Here is a 16,991-nt window from a genome sequence, read left to right on the forward strand (position 1 = left end):
TAAATTTGGTTTTTTGTGGGTGAGCTAGAATTCTGATTTAGTTTGAGTATGACCCATGTTGACGAAAACCTATTGTATTCTAGCACTAAATTTAATTGGAACTAGATGGGGTTACATTTATTTAGAAGATCAAGTTCGAAATTTTCTTTAATTTAAACCTATCGCCAATTTTATCTTTGTGTCTTTTTTTCTGGTATTTTTTCTACTTTTAGTATTTTGCGTCTCGGTATGTTCGCTTGGTGTTCTTTTTCTACGTTCTCAACACTAAGTGTTTTTGCTTTTAAAGTTTAAGAATTCGAAGGTTTGTTTGTTTTTAACAGTGAAATAAATTGTTGTGCATAAGTTTCCAATTTGTAAGATGACAGCTACAAATTTGTAATTGCGAACTATCGAGGTTTCTAAAGCATACATCTAAAAGCCAAATGTTCTGCAGAAGCAGAAGGCATTACAGTATTGCTGGTTTAGATTAATAAAAGACGTGTCAAGTTTACGTATGTTACGTTTATTTTGATTATCAAAAGTCTAGCCACATATTAAAAAGAGAAAGAAATTTGTTGGTGCGCAAAATCAGAAAATAGACATTCCAGCACACAAAGGGAACATTGTCATAGTGACTTTTCCAGACAGCCCACTGCGAGAGATTTCCAGTCAAACGAAAAGAAAAGGAGGGACGCGGAGCACGAAAGCGTACGCCAACGCCATGTAAGGATGTGCAATTTTCAATTTTCAGAGGACCTTCGCATAGACAAGACGAAAATCGCTTCGATTTCTTATAGAAGAAACACTTTGGAAATACTGTAAAATATTGTTAACAAATATTATATAGTGATAATTTTTAAAGGCCATTTAAACTCAAGTGCTATAAATTTGCGTGTATAAGTTACAAATCAATGAAAATAAAATTGTGTAAAAGAAAGGAAAAGAAAAGCGAAACAAATCTCAGAATCATTACACAATTTATAAATTTGTTTTTTATTGATTTTTCCTAGTGCACAATTATTTACTGTTTTCCTCCTTACAGCGTGACAAATTAAACAAATTAAAGAAAAATAATTTTACATAACACGACGGCCTTCCCAAAAAAAGTGAAAAAAATTTTAAAAACGTATTATACAAACTCTGAAAGTTTAAGAAACCCTTCTCAGGGAAGAAAGAGAAGGCAAGAAACAAAAGCCAGAGAGGCAACTGGAACTGAACTGGAACTAAAACTAAACTAAAACCCTTCGAGCTTCAGCAATCCAAATGTTTTCAGGACTAACAAATCAATTCACCTCATTGGTGGGTGCTGTCAAGGGCGGAGCAGGCGACGAAGATGTACCAGCTCCAACTGGAGATGCTGCCACATCTGCTGCCGCCTCTACATCAGCCGAGACTGCACCAACGGCAATAGAACAGGACTCAGCTACAGTTGCAGCTGGTGGTGAAGGTCTAGAGGGCGAAGAAGCTGGCAAGAGGTGAGTCCTATTTAATTAAAATGCAAAAAAAATAAGGATTTTACAAAAATACCGAATTTATAAACATGCACTTATTTTCAGAATTTGTCTCTACAAGTCAAATAAGTTGAATGTTTTTTGATCTCTGCTTTGTAAAAAACCCTTTTCTTCAATTTAAAAATTAGGAATCCATTTTTAAATGTCATCTAAAAAAATTTGTTACACTCTTGACGTTTTTCGATCGCCCATAGCGTGACGATTTGTCCTTGTTCCGTCACTGTTTAAAGTTATTTCTTTTAGATCCGTAGACTTTTCTGGCCATTTCTCATTGCATTTCACACGCGCTCTCGTGACTAAACATAATTGCTGTGAAATTGAAGGCAAACAGAAATACATGGGCAATTCTTAACAAAATGTTGAAGTGTGCCAAGAAACTGATCTTTTGCCATTAACAATAATAAATAGCATATGAATTTTATATATGTATATTTAATGATGACAAGGTCGGCACTATATCTAAATTCACATAGTCTCTGATTCCTTTACTTCATACTTATAAAGCCCTAGCATTTTTTATTATTTTTAAAACAATATTTGATAAATGATTTCTATTTGTGTTGTTAAACTTTAATCTAAAAATAATGTATGTTCATAACCACTGGCCTCTTGATGCCTCAACTTGTTGCCATTAGACAAGAAAGGAAAACTGGCACCATGACATTTTTTCCCGAACTGAAATGTCACTTTTCCCTTAATATTCCTGTATTCATATTTAACTGCCCTTCGTTTTCTCCTTTCACACTGTTTCCGGTAATTCTGCTCTTGGGCTGTTAAGGAGAACTTTTCATTCTGTATTTGAAGCTCTCCACTATTGCTTTCACATCTAATATTTTTCCTGATCGTTTACCATTAAGTGTAATCGACAAGTTTTGTACGTAAGCTGGAACGTTGCCTTTAAACTAATAAACCAACTATTTTGCACGTGGCTAATGCATAACCACAAAATGTTGAGTCATGCCACGAAACGAATCCTCCTCATGCCGTATATCCCCAGTTTCGCATGCTTTGCTTTTTGCTAAAACAACTTTTTGAACAGCTTTTTTCATTCTTGTCACCCAATGTCACGGGGAGAGACAGAGAAAAAGAGCGAAAGAGGCCGAGAAAAAGTCGGAGTGCTCTTGGGTGGTTTCTTTCCAGTTTCCAATTGACTTTTGCCCATGGATCGATATGGCAGAGAGAATATGTGAGAAAGAAGGAGAACAGACGAAAACATTTGCTCTCTTTACACATGTGATTTGCACTCAGTATATATAGCTAAAAAGGACCTTTTTTTCCTTCACTCTTGTTGTGATTTTACATTTAATCATTGTGCATTCAGAAAACGTGGCGAATCACACTGGAGCTGCGAAGACGTTGATAAATTCGACCAAAAGTCAACGTGGAAGTGCCCATAACTTTTCATTCAATTATTATATTGGATTTTGCGTTACCATGGATAATGTGAAGCTCAATATGGTGATTGAGAATGTCAATTAGAAAACTTTTAAAAGCATATGGTAGTGGGGATAAACCTTCAAGCGGGCTAGTCTGTTGTATCAGCTATTTAAACTTAAATATAGTTTCATGTTATTAGGTGTCTGACAGACAGATGGCCGAAAATGTTCAAGATTTTTGCAAAAAAAAAACTCAACTCTCACTTTTATCTCCAAATAACTTTTCATTTTTGCAATCGAGGTTTGTTTTACATCTCTTTGACATTTTTTCTAACCTGGCTGTGTGTTTTTGCAACGTCATGGCCAATATTGTTGTTAGTACTTTCAAGGACATCGTCACTATTTGCAGTATTTTCTCACTCTCTCTCCCATACTTTCACTTTTCAACCATTTTCTCTCCCTCTCTGTCTCCCTCCGCCTCTATTTTGCTTTCTATGTCACGCACATAGCTTTGCGTATGCCTAAATGATGCACCAAGAAAGAATGAGAAAAAAGGAAATGCGGCGTGAAAATGTTTTTTCCACTCGTAAATTGCTTGGCAAATAAGGTGGACAAACGAGTTTGTATTTTTAATGCCACTTGACACAATTGCAATTTCTCTGAAACTATGAAGTCAGAAAAATTAAGTAGAAATTATATAAAATGGACATTGATTTTACCCTAGGATCAGGATATATTTAAAATCTTATTTTCAAGTCGCCATATTATTTGAAAGTTGTAAAAAAGCTTTAAAGGAAGTGCCGTGTTCTTTTGAATGTATCTTGGACAGCATTAGGTATAGAAACACAAAGGATAAGTTGACACTCTTTCTATCCAACCTAAAATAACGAAAAGTTGATCAAAATATGCCCAACTATTTTTATAAATACAAAAAAAGTTGTTTCGTCTGCAGAAAGATATTTAATGGATGTCCTGACAATTTTGGATTTACTTTGATATATTTTGAGCATACCTTCAAAACACCTTAGGTGTTTTGGAAATTGTAATTAGTTTGTTTCTAGTCTCTTGTTTAGTTTCCGTGGCATACAAAAATAGGCACAAATAATGAAACTTACATTAAAGAATGATTGTAATTTGAAACACCATTCAATCAGGGCCAATAACCTTGGAAGTGTAATGAGTCAACTTGTAGGATCTTACTTAAATGAATCGTACCTGTTTTTGCCTTAGTTAAGGACCAGGTCTGACCGACATACCTACAAATGTATGTATCTGTAAACGTGTGTTTTTGCCAATAATTGAAACTGAAAGCACTAGCTCATGCTTGCCCTTTACCCGGTGATGACAGTTGGCCTGTTATGCGGTTGCTTTTTAATTGAGAAATGTAATATGTGAGGTCAAATACGTTTCAATATGCACAAGGGTCACAGGAACAAAGAAACACATTGTTGCATATTGTATGCATACCAATCAAGATAATAAATCGACTGCAAAACTTTGATGAAAGTGTTAGAGGTAACGTTGCCGTTTGACGGCGCAAGCCTTTGATAGTTGGTCCTTGTTCATTGGTTCATTATGTTTAATGGTGCCACTAAGCTAATAAAAGAATTGACTATCTATAATACCTAAACAGAAAATGCTAACTGTTTAGTTATGTATATGTACATGCATTATAAGATTAATTTACTATAACCTTTTCAACCGTAAAAATCAAAACAAATTGTTTTTCTGTTCTATATTTTGTTTTGTAGGTAACTGTAATTGTAAAATATAAGGTGGACAAAATTCAAGTAAATGGAATCGATACATATTGGAAATTTTATTTTTTGTTGACAATTGTTGCCCGTTTTTTAATTATGCTCGTACTTTTATTTATTGTTTTCATTTTCTTTTTCTTTTTTTTTTTTATTTGGGCTTAGAATTCCAAAATCATCATCGCTGGTAGATTCATTAGTAAGTGAAGCCAAGTAAGTTTTTATTTTGAATTTGTTTTTATTTTAAACATTTATTTATGTAAGTTTCTTTGTATCATTAAAAATGAATGGGGCTCTTATATCGTTCACTGCTGTATGCGTATATTTAACATAATAATAATTAACCAAAGGATAAAACAAAAAACGAACTTAACATTTGCAGAATAATTTGTTTTGGTATGCAAGTAATTGATTTTTCTTAGGCCTAAGAAAAAAATACAATCTTAACTCCTGATCGACGTTGGCGCTAAAAAATACAAATTTTAATTAGTTATTGCTGTATCAATTAAAGCCGTCATGAGAGTCATCATCCTTACAATATAGTATTCCAGTGGAGCACGGCACAGCGGACACACCTTGAATAAAATTTAAGTTTTAGTTCTTGGTTTTTTAAGATTTTTATGGAACCCATTACTATATTTTTACTACTTAAGATTTTAAAATGTTTGGAAAAGCCGTTTTCAATATTTTTACTACTTAAGATTTACAGCGAACCCAATTCTAAGATTTTAACTATTCAATTAGGATTTGTAGGGAACCGAGAAAAATGTATCCCGATTTCAATTTCATTAAATTTCAATACATATACATACTCTGGCTGGACACACATTGTAGACCTCCTTGATGCACTGTTTACAAAACGAATGTCGACAAGCTGTGCTCACTCTATGCCGCTGCAGAGACAGGCATACAGCGCAATATTCTCGATTTTCATTCATTTTCTTAATATGGGAACAATAAATTCAATTTTTCTTTCTATTGACACATGCCTGATTTGTATGGAGAGAAGGGGAAAAGCCACCTACATATATCCCAATTGAAAAATTTTAGTTGTGTTTGTTGATATTAGTGACAAATTGAAACAAAAATGAATTATCATTTTCTATATAATGCAAACGTTTCTATAAAAAATCTTCATTTTTGTTTCCTTTTTTCCACAGTGGTTGGTTGGGCAGTGCTAAGGGCTGGCTAGGAAATGCCTCAATTCCTTCAATGCCAGCAATGCCGGCCATGCCATCAATGCCCTCAATGCCAGCAATGCCATCGATTCCATCAATACCTGGTCTGCGCAAAACTGGAGCTGCTGAGGGAGCCGTTGAAGGAGCTGAAGGAACTGGTGAAAGTTTAGCCGCCGGAGGCGGAGCTGTGAGTGGTGGCGAGGATGATGACAAATCGAGGTATATTAGGTATGGGTGCCAGCTTAAGAATGACGGAATTTTTTATACTAAAACTTATCGAAGTTATAGCTGATCATTATGATTGAGTGCGCGTTTGGTATTTATGTTTAATTTCTTTAGTTTTTGTTTGTCTAAACTTTAAAGAAAGGCTCAGCAGACCTGTTTACTTTTAAAAACGGAGTTGACACTTTGGCTGACTTTTGTTTTTCAAGTTTTTTGTTTACTAGGATTGTTGATATTATTGTCACATAAAATTTTCAAAAAAATGTTATGGTTAAAATACCCGTAAATAAGTCGGTTAAAGCAAAGAATGTGAAATACATACATTCTAAAGTGATCATTTTTGTATTTAAGACAACGACCGATTTAATCTGATTAATCAGTATATTCATAACTATCAGCAATCCACTAAGCACAAATAATACTTTTGTAACGTTAGTTCAACTTTCTTCACACAATATTAATATAAAGTTGTTACCTATATACTCACACACATTTTTCCTATCTATACAAATTTTTGCTCTTCTTATTGAAAAACAATTAACTATTATTTGTTAACACAAAATTAATGATTTGATTTTATTAACACATAACTCTTCTTTCGAATTGAAGTTACATTTAATTACTAATACTACTGAATACTTTTTTTTTATTTTTTGTTGTACGAGCTCCATGAACGCTTTTTTATGTTTCAATTGAAATGATCATGCTTCAAAGAATTGGCTTAGCAAATCTAACACAAAATTTTGTCCATTTGCCAACTTAAATTAAAAAAAAAAAAAACACAGGTGGCAAAAAATTCGAGACATGAATTGATTGTCGTTTGATTCTGATCTTATGCCTTTTTTAAATAACAATTTGAATGTGTTAATTTATAGCTTTACCTTCACATTCTATTGAATCTATCAAATAAATTAGTGGCGTTAAATGAAGTCAAGTCAAAGGACCCGAAAGTTCAAACAATCATTTAGTTGAGGTCTTAAAATGAAAAGTTGTGTATACAGTTATAAAAATTGTAAAAATCATGTCTCCCCTTTTTTGCTGCCACTGTACACTGTAATGTTTTGGTCAGAAAGTTGCTTTCTATCGTGCTTAGTTGGAGACTTGAAATACATACATACATATATTACATAGTAGTTAGTTGGAGTCAAAATAGTTCCACCTATCATTTTTTGTCTGCTGTCCGCATTAACTATGGAAACCATGTAACTTAACAGTCTACTATCAAGCACAGTTGTGCCGTTAAGCATCAGCATAACTTTTTCATTCGCATTAAAAACATAAACAATGCCAATGAAAAATTTTTGATTAGAATAATAAATATTAATTCTAATGAAATCTGTTTTCATTAGCATTAAAAATAAAAAGTAATGAAAAATTATTCTTTGGCGTTTAATAAGGCAAATGAAAACACAATTTTATTAGTACTTTAAAGTCAAGAAAAATTAATTTTGTTTTAATAGACAAAATTACGATAAATTAACATCAAATTAAAAAACATAAAAAATTTCTTAAATTTTTATAATATTCTAAATTTTTTCCTAATTTTTGTTAATTTTTTTTGCTAATTTTTGTTAATTTTTTAAATTGTTCTAAATTTTTTGTTAATTTTTTGCTAATTTTTGTTAATTTTTTGCTAATTTTTTTTTAAATTTTCTAATTTATTCTAAATTTTTTAAAGTTTTTCTAAATTTTTGTTAATTTTTTTAATTATTCCTAATTTTTGTTAATTTGTTCCAAATTTTTTGCTTATTTTTTTAATTATTTTAAATTTTTTCCTAATTTTTTAAGAAATTTTCATAATTTTAAAAAAATGTTCCTAATTTTTGTTAATTTTTTTTAATTGTTCCAATTTTTTCCTAATTTTTAAAAGTTTTTCTAAATTTTTGTTAATTTTTTGCTTATTTTTTTAATTATTCTAAATTTTTTGAAATTTTTCCCTAATTTTTAAAAATTTTTCCTAATTTTTTAAAAACTTTCCTAATTTTTGTTAATTTTTTTTAATTATTCTTAATTTTTTGGATTTTTCCTAACTTTTGTTAATTTTTCGAATTTTTTTAAAGTTTTCTTAATTTTTTCCATCTTTTAAAAAATTATAATCACTCACTTGATGACCTCACTGAGCAATGCAGCTCCAACAACTGAGGCGCACCCCTCAATTGCAGATTCTTATATAGGCCTAGCGATTGCAAAGAGCGAGAAAAGTGGTCTCCCACAGAACTGCACTGTCACTCCCAGACTAGTTGCTGATCGGGAGAACTGCTCTCGCTCACTTTTCTCGCTCTTTGCAATCGCTAGGCCTATATAAGAATCTGCAATTGAGGGGTGCGCCTCAGTTGTTGGAGCTGCATTGCTCAGTGAGGTCATCAAGTGAGTGATTATAATTTTTTAAAAGATGGAAAAAATTAAGAAAACTTTAAAAAAATTCGAAAAATTAACAAAAATTAGGAAAAAATCCAAAAAATTAAGAATAATTAAAAAAATTAACAAAAATTAGGAAAGTTTTTAAAAATTAGGAAAAAATTTTAAAAATTAGGGAAAAATTTTAGAATAATTTAAAAAATTAACAAAAATTAACAAAAATTAGGAAAAATTTACAATAATTAAAAGATTAAGCAAAAATGGGAGTAATATAAAAAAAATTCGTAATTTTGTGTTAAATTTTCTTAAATTGTTGTTAATTTTGTAAAATTTAATTTCATTTTATGTAAATTTATCGTAATTTTGGCTATTAAAATAAATTAACTTTTCTTGATTTAAAAGTTAATTATAATACTAACAAAATTGTAATTGTAAAGTAATTTTTCATTACTTCTTATTTTCAATCCTAATGAAAACAGATTTCATTAGAATTGATTTTTTTTATGCTAATGAAAAATTTTTCATTGGCATTGTTTTTGTTTTAAATGCCAATGAAAAAGTTATGCTGATGCTTAACGGCACAACTCTGATATCTAGCACAATGTTCATAGAACTCATAAAATTTAACTCAAATTTGACATCCGAAAATGTGTCGTTAAGATTTAAGTCAAAAACGTTCGACAAAAACGTAAGGTAAGTGTTGCAAAGGGACACAATTTTGAGTACAAATTTACAAAATTAACAAAAGTAGCTCCCATGTCAACGCATATCATAAAAAATCATTTGCTATTACACATTTATACATTGTTATTATTTTAATTTGTATCATTTCATTTCGATTAAGTTTACCGTATTTAATTTGATGGTTCGTAACGCGTAACTAAAATCATTTACTGACCCAAAGTATCAGAGATTCCATCATTATTTGGCGGCCCATCACAAACCAAAACCGAATAATAAATAGTAATCGGAGGATTAAAGTTATCTGGAAGAAAAGTCAAAAAAATAATTCAGTAGCTACAAAAAAAAAACCTTTTAATTAAGGTTCTATTCTAATTGTTGGTAGTTGTTTATTTTTCTTTTCGCAATGTTGTCTAGCTTTTTTTATTTTTCCTATATATGGTTTTCATTTATCTGTGTGTAGCAGCCGTTTGGGTTTGGTCAGCTGGCCAATCACTTTCTCTGTCCTTTGTTCCCCTTTGTCTTTATCTTTCCTTTTCAAGTGATGTGTCTTAAAGTCAAAAATGACACAATGTAGTCTCACAGCATGTGCCCTGTCTTAATCTGCTCTAGAGTCCTGGCCGTAACATTATCCTTCTCTTTTGTTTTATCGTGCTAATTTTTATGATTTCTTCACACGTACGAATTTGGTATTTGTCAATCATTTCACACATATACATTACTCACATACATACATATATCAACAAATGCAGTTATTTAATAATAGCAAATTAACACACAAAACTACGTGTAAATATTTACGAATACCTTGCAAAATGTTAATTTTTATTACTAGTTACATCCAATCCCCCCGTTATTTACAAGTATTAATAAAAATATCGAGTAGAAAATTGATTTTTAATTAAATTTCTCAAATCATGTAGTTAGATCAAATTTATTTAGTAGAATGCATTAATCTGTATATGTATATCATTTTTAAGAACGTGAAATGCGGTATGAATCTTGTACTGAAATCTGTATATAACAGTTAAATAAGCATGGCGACATCTGCATGACTAAAAGCGAACTCAAATCATCTTCCCAGACAACTGAAAGTCTTAAATTCAATTTTTGTTTTTCTCTTTCTGCTTTCCCTTTACATATAATTTCATTTTTGTTTATTGCGTGCACCGTGGATCTCAAATGTGCTTATTACAGTGCTACAGAGGGCGCTGATTCGCATCCAGCATCGGGCGGCGGTACACCCACCGGCGAGGAGGGTCAAATCGGACATGGTAAGGGCGATAAAACGTAAAGAACGTTTTTCTGCTTAAATCAGTAAAATCAACGGAAAAAATTTTCAAATTTTTTCACAATTCACCAAAATCTAAATCGTCGTTTTGCCTTTGCTCTTTTTTTTTACATTTAACAAACGTATTAAAAATGGATTAGACTGAGTGACAAAATTACCAAAATTCTTCTAGCTTAAAACTAAAAAAAAAACAGCATGAATGAAATTTTGATAGTTTTTCTTAGTCCCAAAGATTGTCCATATAACTTTTCACAAACCCACACTGACAGTTCTGCTTTAAATAGAGCAGTCTAAGTTAACTGCAATCGTTAATCTACATATTTATAATAAATATTACCTGGAATCTTCACAGTTACAACCAAAGTAACACAACAGGCCAAGCATTTTGGTTCGTTCTTGTCATCGGCTATTAGCAAAGCTGGCACTAAAATCAAGGAAACAGTTAAGGACAATGTGAGTAATAAACTATTGTTGAACCCGATAAACAAATTAATATTTTAACCCACGCTTTCCTTTGCAACTCTTACAGACCATACTGGATTCGTTCAATAAGGAGCAAGAAGCATTTATTAAAGGTCAAGGTGGTGCTGGCAATGGTGCAGCTCCATGGATAGGCCATGCCAATGAATCCAAAATTAAGGAAGAGATTTTGGGCTTATCGCAAGATCGCCGTAATTTTGTTCGTGCACCGCCAGCTGGCGTGGACTTTGAGTTTAGTTATGATTCTGCTTACCCAACAGCCATAGCTATTATGGCCGAGGACAAGGCGCTTGAAACAATGCGTTTCGAGTTAGTGCCCAAAATGTAAGTAAATCAGAAATAAAAAAGCCAAATAGTGTTTATTTTAACAATAAATATTTTTCAAGTATTACTGAGGAGAACTTTTGGCGAAACTATTTCTATCGCGTCTCACTGATCATTCAGGCTGCCGAGTTGGGCACTCTAGGAGCTGATGGAGTTGGCCAGGCCTCCAGTGGTGAAGATGGTAAGTCTTAAGTGACTAGAAGAGGTTGATCCGGCAAATGAAGTCCACACATTTTCTCTTTAAAACCGGTGCCCGCGTCTATCGAAACAACCAACCAACTAACCTCGACCACATGAAACACACACTCGTTACTCGCGCGTTTTTCTCTCTCGGCTTCAACTTATCGCTATCTTGCTATCACCTACCTATCTCTGTCTATTTCTATCTTTAAGTCAAGATTCTGTTGTCATTTTTATTTTTAAACACACGCGCCAGTTTTCCTTTTTTGTTTTTAGCTCCTTTTTTTCCCTTTCTCTGTTTTTTTTTTTGTTGTGTCTCGCTGTATTTACTACACCGCCAAAAAGTATGCTCAACTCGTTATTTTTATTCATGGTTTTGTGAAAACATCGATTTCCAACTTAAATTTAACCTAAAAATATGTCACAAAGGTGGTGAGGGGGGTCAAATTTACCGATAATTGCCGTCACGTGATGGATGGCCCCTAATGACTTTTTTTATTGCCTATTAAATTATTTTAATTTCGTTTAATTTTATTTCTTTTTAATTTCAAATTTTTATTTCTTTTTAAAAATGGTTCCAAAAAATTTAATTGAATCTAAAAAATACTCAACTAAAACCCAGAAACGAAAAATCAAAATTCCGAAAGTCCAGATATGAAGAAAAATTCGGCGGGCTTATCTCCGGTTGATCATGTCGATCCGTTAAAATCAGACTTAACAGCAGCAGTAGCAGTTATAAAAGACGGTGATTCTGCCGATCAGGCAAAAACAGAAAATAAATCAAAAGATCTCAGTGCAAAAATCTCAGAGTCTGAATTTGTTTCGGATGAGTTTCAGTCCACCAATGAAACCGATTTGGCCGAAATTAAAGATGGCATGCGTAAACTGGGCATAGACAGCATGATTCAGCCTCAAGTAGTCCCTATGTCGAATGATGGTAAGCTAATTTTAACCCTTTATTATTATTTTTAAATTTCTGAAAGTTATTTTTAAGTTTGATTTACCATTTCTAATTGTTTTATTTATTGTTTTATTAATACAATACAATTACTAATGCCCTTAAATCACATTAAGATTATAATCTTCCGAAGACTTTTGCCTAACAGATACTCTTTCTTAATTAAATTCTATCAGACCTTTTGATTACTATAACATACATACATATGTGTAGGCATCCCAATAAAATATGAGATTAGTTGAAAACTAACAATTTGCTAAGGCATTGAATAACAGATACCACAAGTAATGAATCAGTAAAGAAACCTACAGTGACACAGCATCCGATCAATAAAAAAGGACAATACATAGTTGAAAATTTTAATATTTTAGATTTTATGTGTGATTTTTGGGTTAAAGTCCAGTTTCTCGATTTCCTACAAACATTATTCCCATGCATTTCTTATGAACTCATAAGAGTAACATTTAAAGCTGGTTCATTTAAACAAGCACACATTGTATAGCTTCATACACATCTGTATACATTAACCTTCATATACCGAATTTCCATGCTTTTTTTTTGCGGTGCATTTATAAAACAGAAAAATAGACTAGATCTAGACCGATATCTATCTGAAGCAGAATCAAGAACACTTTCTACAATATCAAATATGCACTCAATCAGCACAATTAACAATTGCTCATCGGCATGTGTCTTTTGCCTATAAATTAGCCACAAACCAATTGCTACCAGTTTTGGGTCATCAAATAGACGATATTATTCGAGTGTTCTTTAATAATTTCAATAACAAGAAATATTAAGAGAAAACAAAAATTCTGTACAAATTCAAACAAACAATTCTCTTTTTCTCCTCTGCTCTCTGTTTCTTTCTTTTTATGTAAATTATATTACTTTATTACTTATCATCAAATTAATATACCTACAGCTCTGGCATTTAATTATTAAATAAATAATATTTATACCAATAATAATTGATGAATCAAACCAATAAACGATTATAGAAACCGAAAGGTAACTAATGAAACTAAATAACAAAAGTATTATTGCATCAAAATACAAAAATTACACTCTAGGATGAAGCTGAACTCTAGTCTAATGTTTCGTAGCCTATTAACAAAGAAAAAAATAAACAAGTAAACCAAGCAAACAAACAATTTAATCAATTAAAAATTTCAATTAAAACATTGTTATCTACTACAAATTCTCGAAAAAGTTGAGTATAACCAAATCAATCTCCAAGAAACATTTTTATTTACTAATTACATGCATATATACTTATATATTGATAATCCTTCTATTTTCAACTTTGAATACTTCTTCAATACTTATTAGATTAATTTTTTAAATAATTCGTCAATTAATCATTTATTTATTTGTTAACTTAGTTTGGTTTCCAAAACATTCCCCTTCCGAAACTGAACACTCAAAATTCGATTTGATCGCGAAACACACACTATAAATCTTTTTCCCAATCTTACACGTTAATTAAATAGAGTCAACGGTCACCTGAAATATTTGTTGTTAACAAAATCATTTCTGTTTTTCATGTATGTATTTCTTTTTTTGGTTTTTTTCAAATCATCTTGCAGAAGATTGAATGGATTAAAAATGCTAAACAAAGTCTAAATTCAAAATGCAACAACCAAAAACAAACCAAAATAAAACCAACTAACATCCCACAAGAAGAAGAAAACAACAAAAAATGCATATATATATATATAGATATATATATTTATATATATATATATAGTATGAAAACAAACTTATATATATGACAACAAAGTATTCACGCATTATTTAAATAAAAACCGAAGACAAAAAGAAAAAAGAACAAAAACCCCTCTAAAATGTTACAAAAACTGAAACCAAATTTTGTGTGGTAAGTTAGAAATTGTTGGTTAAACAAAAAACAAAACAAAAATATTAAAAATATGTAACATTTCTTTATAAACATCTTGCAAAATTTTCAGTTAAGTTTCGTTTTTGATTTTCAATTGCATTTGAATATCGATCTATTGATTAGATGCAAAAAAATGTTTTCAATCATTTCCCAATCGATGTTGTTTGTTGCCGTTGTCTCGATTTTCACTGCCTTTCTTTGTCTTAGTTCCTGTTTCAATTTCAATATTTATATTGTCTGTGTGTGTGTGTCTGTTGATAATTTTCCTTTTTTACTGTATAATTGTACAGTGTATTCGAGCATTTAAATGCCAAAATATTTTAAAAATAGTTGTCAATAATCGATGTTGTGCATTACCACTATTGTTAAGAAAAAACTGTCTGTTTGAGCCTATATTGAAATTTAAGCCGGGATCCGAAAAACAGCTTTAGATTTAGCCAAAATTTCGGATTTGCGGATTCTTTAGTTAATATTGTGTAGAGTTTTTCTTCTCATCCGTTTTGTTTTAACTTCTTAATCAGGCTTTAAAAAAATTTACCATTTACAACCAACTCATCACACAAAATCGAAATATTGAAATAACCCACCTCGGTAGCATACAATTTCGCAGTCCAGAATAGGGAACCTTTGCCGATCCCTACCTATTTCTAATCGTCTCACGTCTGCCTCTGGCTTTCTGATTGACCCCGACATCTTATTAAGTTTTAGAATAATTATTTAAATAAATATTCTGTATTACGCTAGCTTTTTTATATTTGACTTGCTTTTTTCCATGGTATACTAGAATTGTTGCTTGCATTTTTGTTATTTAGAAAAATGCTGTAAATACACATGATTATTTATTTACATTTGAAAATATACATATATAATTTGATATATTTAGGAATATGTATGTATGTATGTACAGGAATACAAAACTATTGGTTGTGGACTGCAAGCAAGTCTATTTTCATTTTGGTGACTAGTTAAGGTTTCGAATTGATGAATCGTATTTTTTTTTTTTCACATATTTTGGGTACATACTTGAAAGCACCGTTATCACTGCGAAAGAGCAGACAAAAACAAAAGAAGCAACGCTGGGGTCGAAAGGGTTAAGGAAACTTAAAGAAACGATTACATTGATATCACCTGTATTCGATTGAAATAAAATTGTTCCAACTTCTTGTAGACGATTACTTCACAGTTGCTGTGCGCATACCCAAACGTATTACAGTATGTGAAACTCTGTGTCTTGGTTATATGCCAACAGATTAGGCCAAGTAAAAGGTAAAATTGAGTCCCATAGACTTGCTTGGGAAGGTCACTAAAATCACATACTATGTAATCAGCAGATTCACTTCAATGTATAATATCTAATAGTTGTAATTGCTTGCTCTGTGACACTTACGATACTAATAAATACAATTAACAATATGTATGGCTCCAACTATATAACTATACACTCAAAATATAAAGGAATATATCAAATATATTATATCTGGATACATGTAAGCCACGCATTTACTAATTTCTTGTATATTTCGGAACAAATTATCTACAGAAGAACAATGGGAAAAGGATTTGGAAGCTGAACTCAAAGACTATGAAGTGGTCGACGAAGGAGGAACTGACGGTGGCCGCAGAAAACGAGAAGGTAAAGATGATGCGGATGTTGATGAGGATGAACCGACAATATCAAATTTGCGCACACGTTCGACTAACAACGATTGGGAGGAATATGCCGATTTAATTGAGGATACCGATGATTTAAAGTAATTAAGAGCTTATATCGTAGTTTCTTCTAAGTTGGCCTCTAAGTTTTTATAACAATCTTTACTTTATTCTTTCTTTTCCATTCCTTTCTAATCTCTATGTTTATCCCCATTTACTTAACAATGTATTAATATTTGTTTGAAACAACAAAACTGAACCCTCAACATTAAAAGAACTTTAAAATGCCTTAAGCGCACCATGTTGGGCTATCCATGAGAAAATCGGCCTAGTTTAAAATGTGTTGAAGGGGTGTTATATTTAGTTACCTTAAAACATGATATAAGACACTAAAGCAAAATCCTTACCTGAATTTTATACCGCAATCGGAGAAATCTGAAGAATATCGTTAACCTTGTCCTTTTCTAGTTTGTTATTGTGGGTAGTCGGGATTACTCGCCAATTGTTCAGCACACGAAATTAACATACAATATATATATTTGGCAGTCAGTGAAGTCTACAACAAAAAAAAATGTATTAAGAATAACATGACATAGCTTGAAAGGGATACATTTTGTTATTTATATATATATATATATACATATAAATTAATGCATTTATATATATATATATATATATATATATATATATATATAATGCATAAATATATATATATATATATATATATATATATATATATATATATATATATTGTGCATAAAAATAAATCTTAAAAACAACGTAAATAAAAGTTAATCATTTTGATTTATAAATAACAAAAATAAACATAATATCTCTGTTAATGGTTTAAAAAAAAAAAAAAAAAGAAAACAAAAACTAGGAAACTAGGACATAACAAGTATTATTTGCCCAATTTTTTAAATTAGTGCTTAAATAAAATACAAATTTATGTTTATCCAACAACAGTCTAAATTTCCCCACAATTGCAACTTCCTTAAAAAAATGCCAAAAAATGAAAAAACTAACACAATAATATTGGTTAAAATGCAATTAAATAAATAAAAACCACAAAATGCAATTATAAACAATAAGCAGTTCAAATGACAAACAAAAAGAAATTTCTTAAGATAACAAATATATATAAATATA

At 31.1% G+C, this 16,991-nt stretch overlaps 2 protein-coding genes across 15 annotated transcripts; one reads left to right on the top strand and one right to left on the bottom strand.

Annotated features, from left to right (window-relative positions):
- Positions 1 to 241: 241 nt before the first annotated feature.
- Positions 242 to 16,165, top strand: Sap47 (Synapse-associated protein 47kD). 14 transcript variants are annotated; one of them, XR_011033599.1, is made up of 12 exons: positions 416 to 797; positions 1,022 to 1,454; positions 4,786 to 4,833; positions 5,781 to 6,026; positions 10,257 to 10,333; positions 10,703 to 10,803; positions 10,880 to 11,154; positions 11,217 to 11,335; positions 13,218 to 13,303; positions 13,366 to 13,504; positions 13,882 to 14,171; positions 15,733 to 15,824. XR_011033599.1 is itself a non-coding variant. In XM_068301410.1 (11 exons), the coding sequence occupies exons 2-11, from the start codon at positions 1,243 to 1,245 to the stop codon at positions 16,158 to 16,160; spliced, it is 1,647 nt and encodes a 548-aa protein (XP_068157511.1). In that variant the 5' UTR covers positions 242 to 301; positions 1,022 to 1,242; the 3' UTR covers positions 16,161 to 16,165. The 14 variants fall into 14 exon arrangements, 8 of the variants coding, with proteins under 8 accessions (XP_068157511.1, XP_068157513.1, XP_068157516.1 ...); XM_068301410.1 differs by lacking the exons at positions 416 to 797; positions 13,218 to 13,303; positions 13,366 to 13,504; positions 13,882 to 14,171 and adding exons at positions 242 to 301; positions 11,957 to 12,271; positions 16,118 to 16,165 and having other exon boundaries at positions 15,733 to 15,943; XM_068301412.1 differs by lacking the exons at positions 13,218 to 13,303; positions 13,366 to 13,504; positions 13,882 to 14,171 and adding exons at positions 11,957 to 12,271; positions 16,118 to 16,165 and having other exon boundaries at positions 407 to 797; positions 5,781 to 6,017; positions 15,733 to 15,943.
- Positions 4,917 to 5,632, bottom strand: LOC137585616 (E3 ubiquitin ligase TRIM40). Its single transcript, XM_068301451.1, has 3 exons — positions 5,433 to 5,632; positions 5,157 to 5,195; positions 4,917 to 5,086 (listed from the first exon to the last, which is right to left on the bottom strand). Exons 1-3 carry the CDS (start codon positions 5,556 to 5,558, stop codon positions 5,045 to 5,047), a joined length of 207 nt encoding a protein of 68 aa, XP_068157552.1. The 5' UTR covers positions 5,559 to 5,632; the 3' UTR covers positions 4,917 to 5,044.
- Positions 16,166 to 16,991: the final 826 nt, after the last annotated feature.

The sequence above is a fragment of the Drosophila tropicalis genome, unplaced genomic scaffold, assembly GCF_018151085.1.
Source record: "Drosophila tropicalis isolate 14030-0801.00 unplaced genomic scaffold, ASM1815108v1 contig_878, whole genome shotgun sequence".
NCBI lineage: Eukaryota > Metazoa > Arthropoda > Insecta > Diptera > Drosophilidae > Drosophila > Drosophila tropicalis.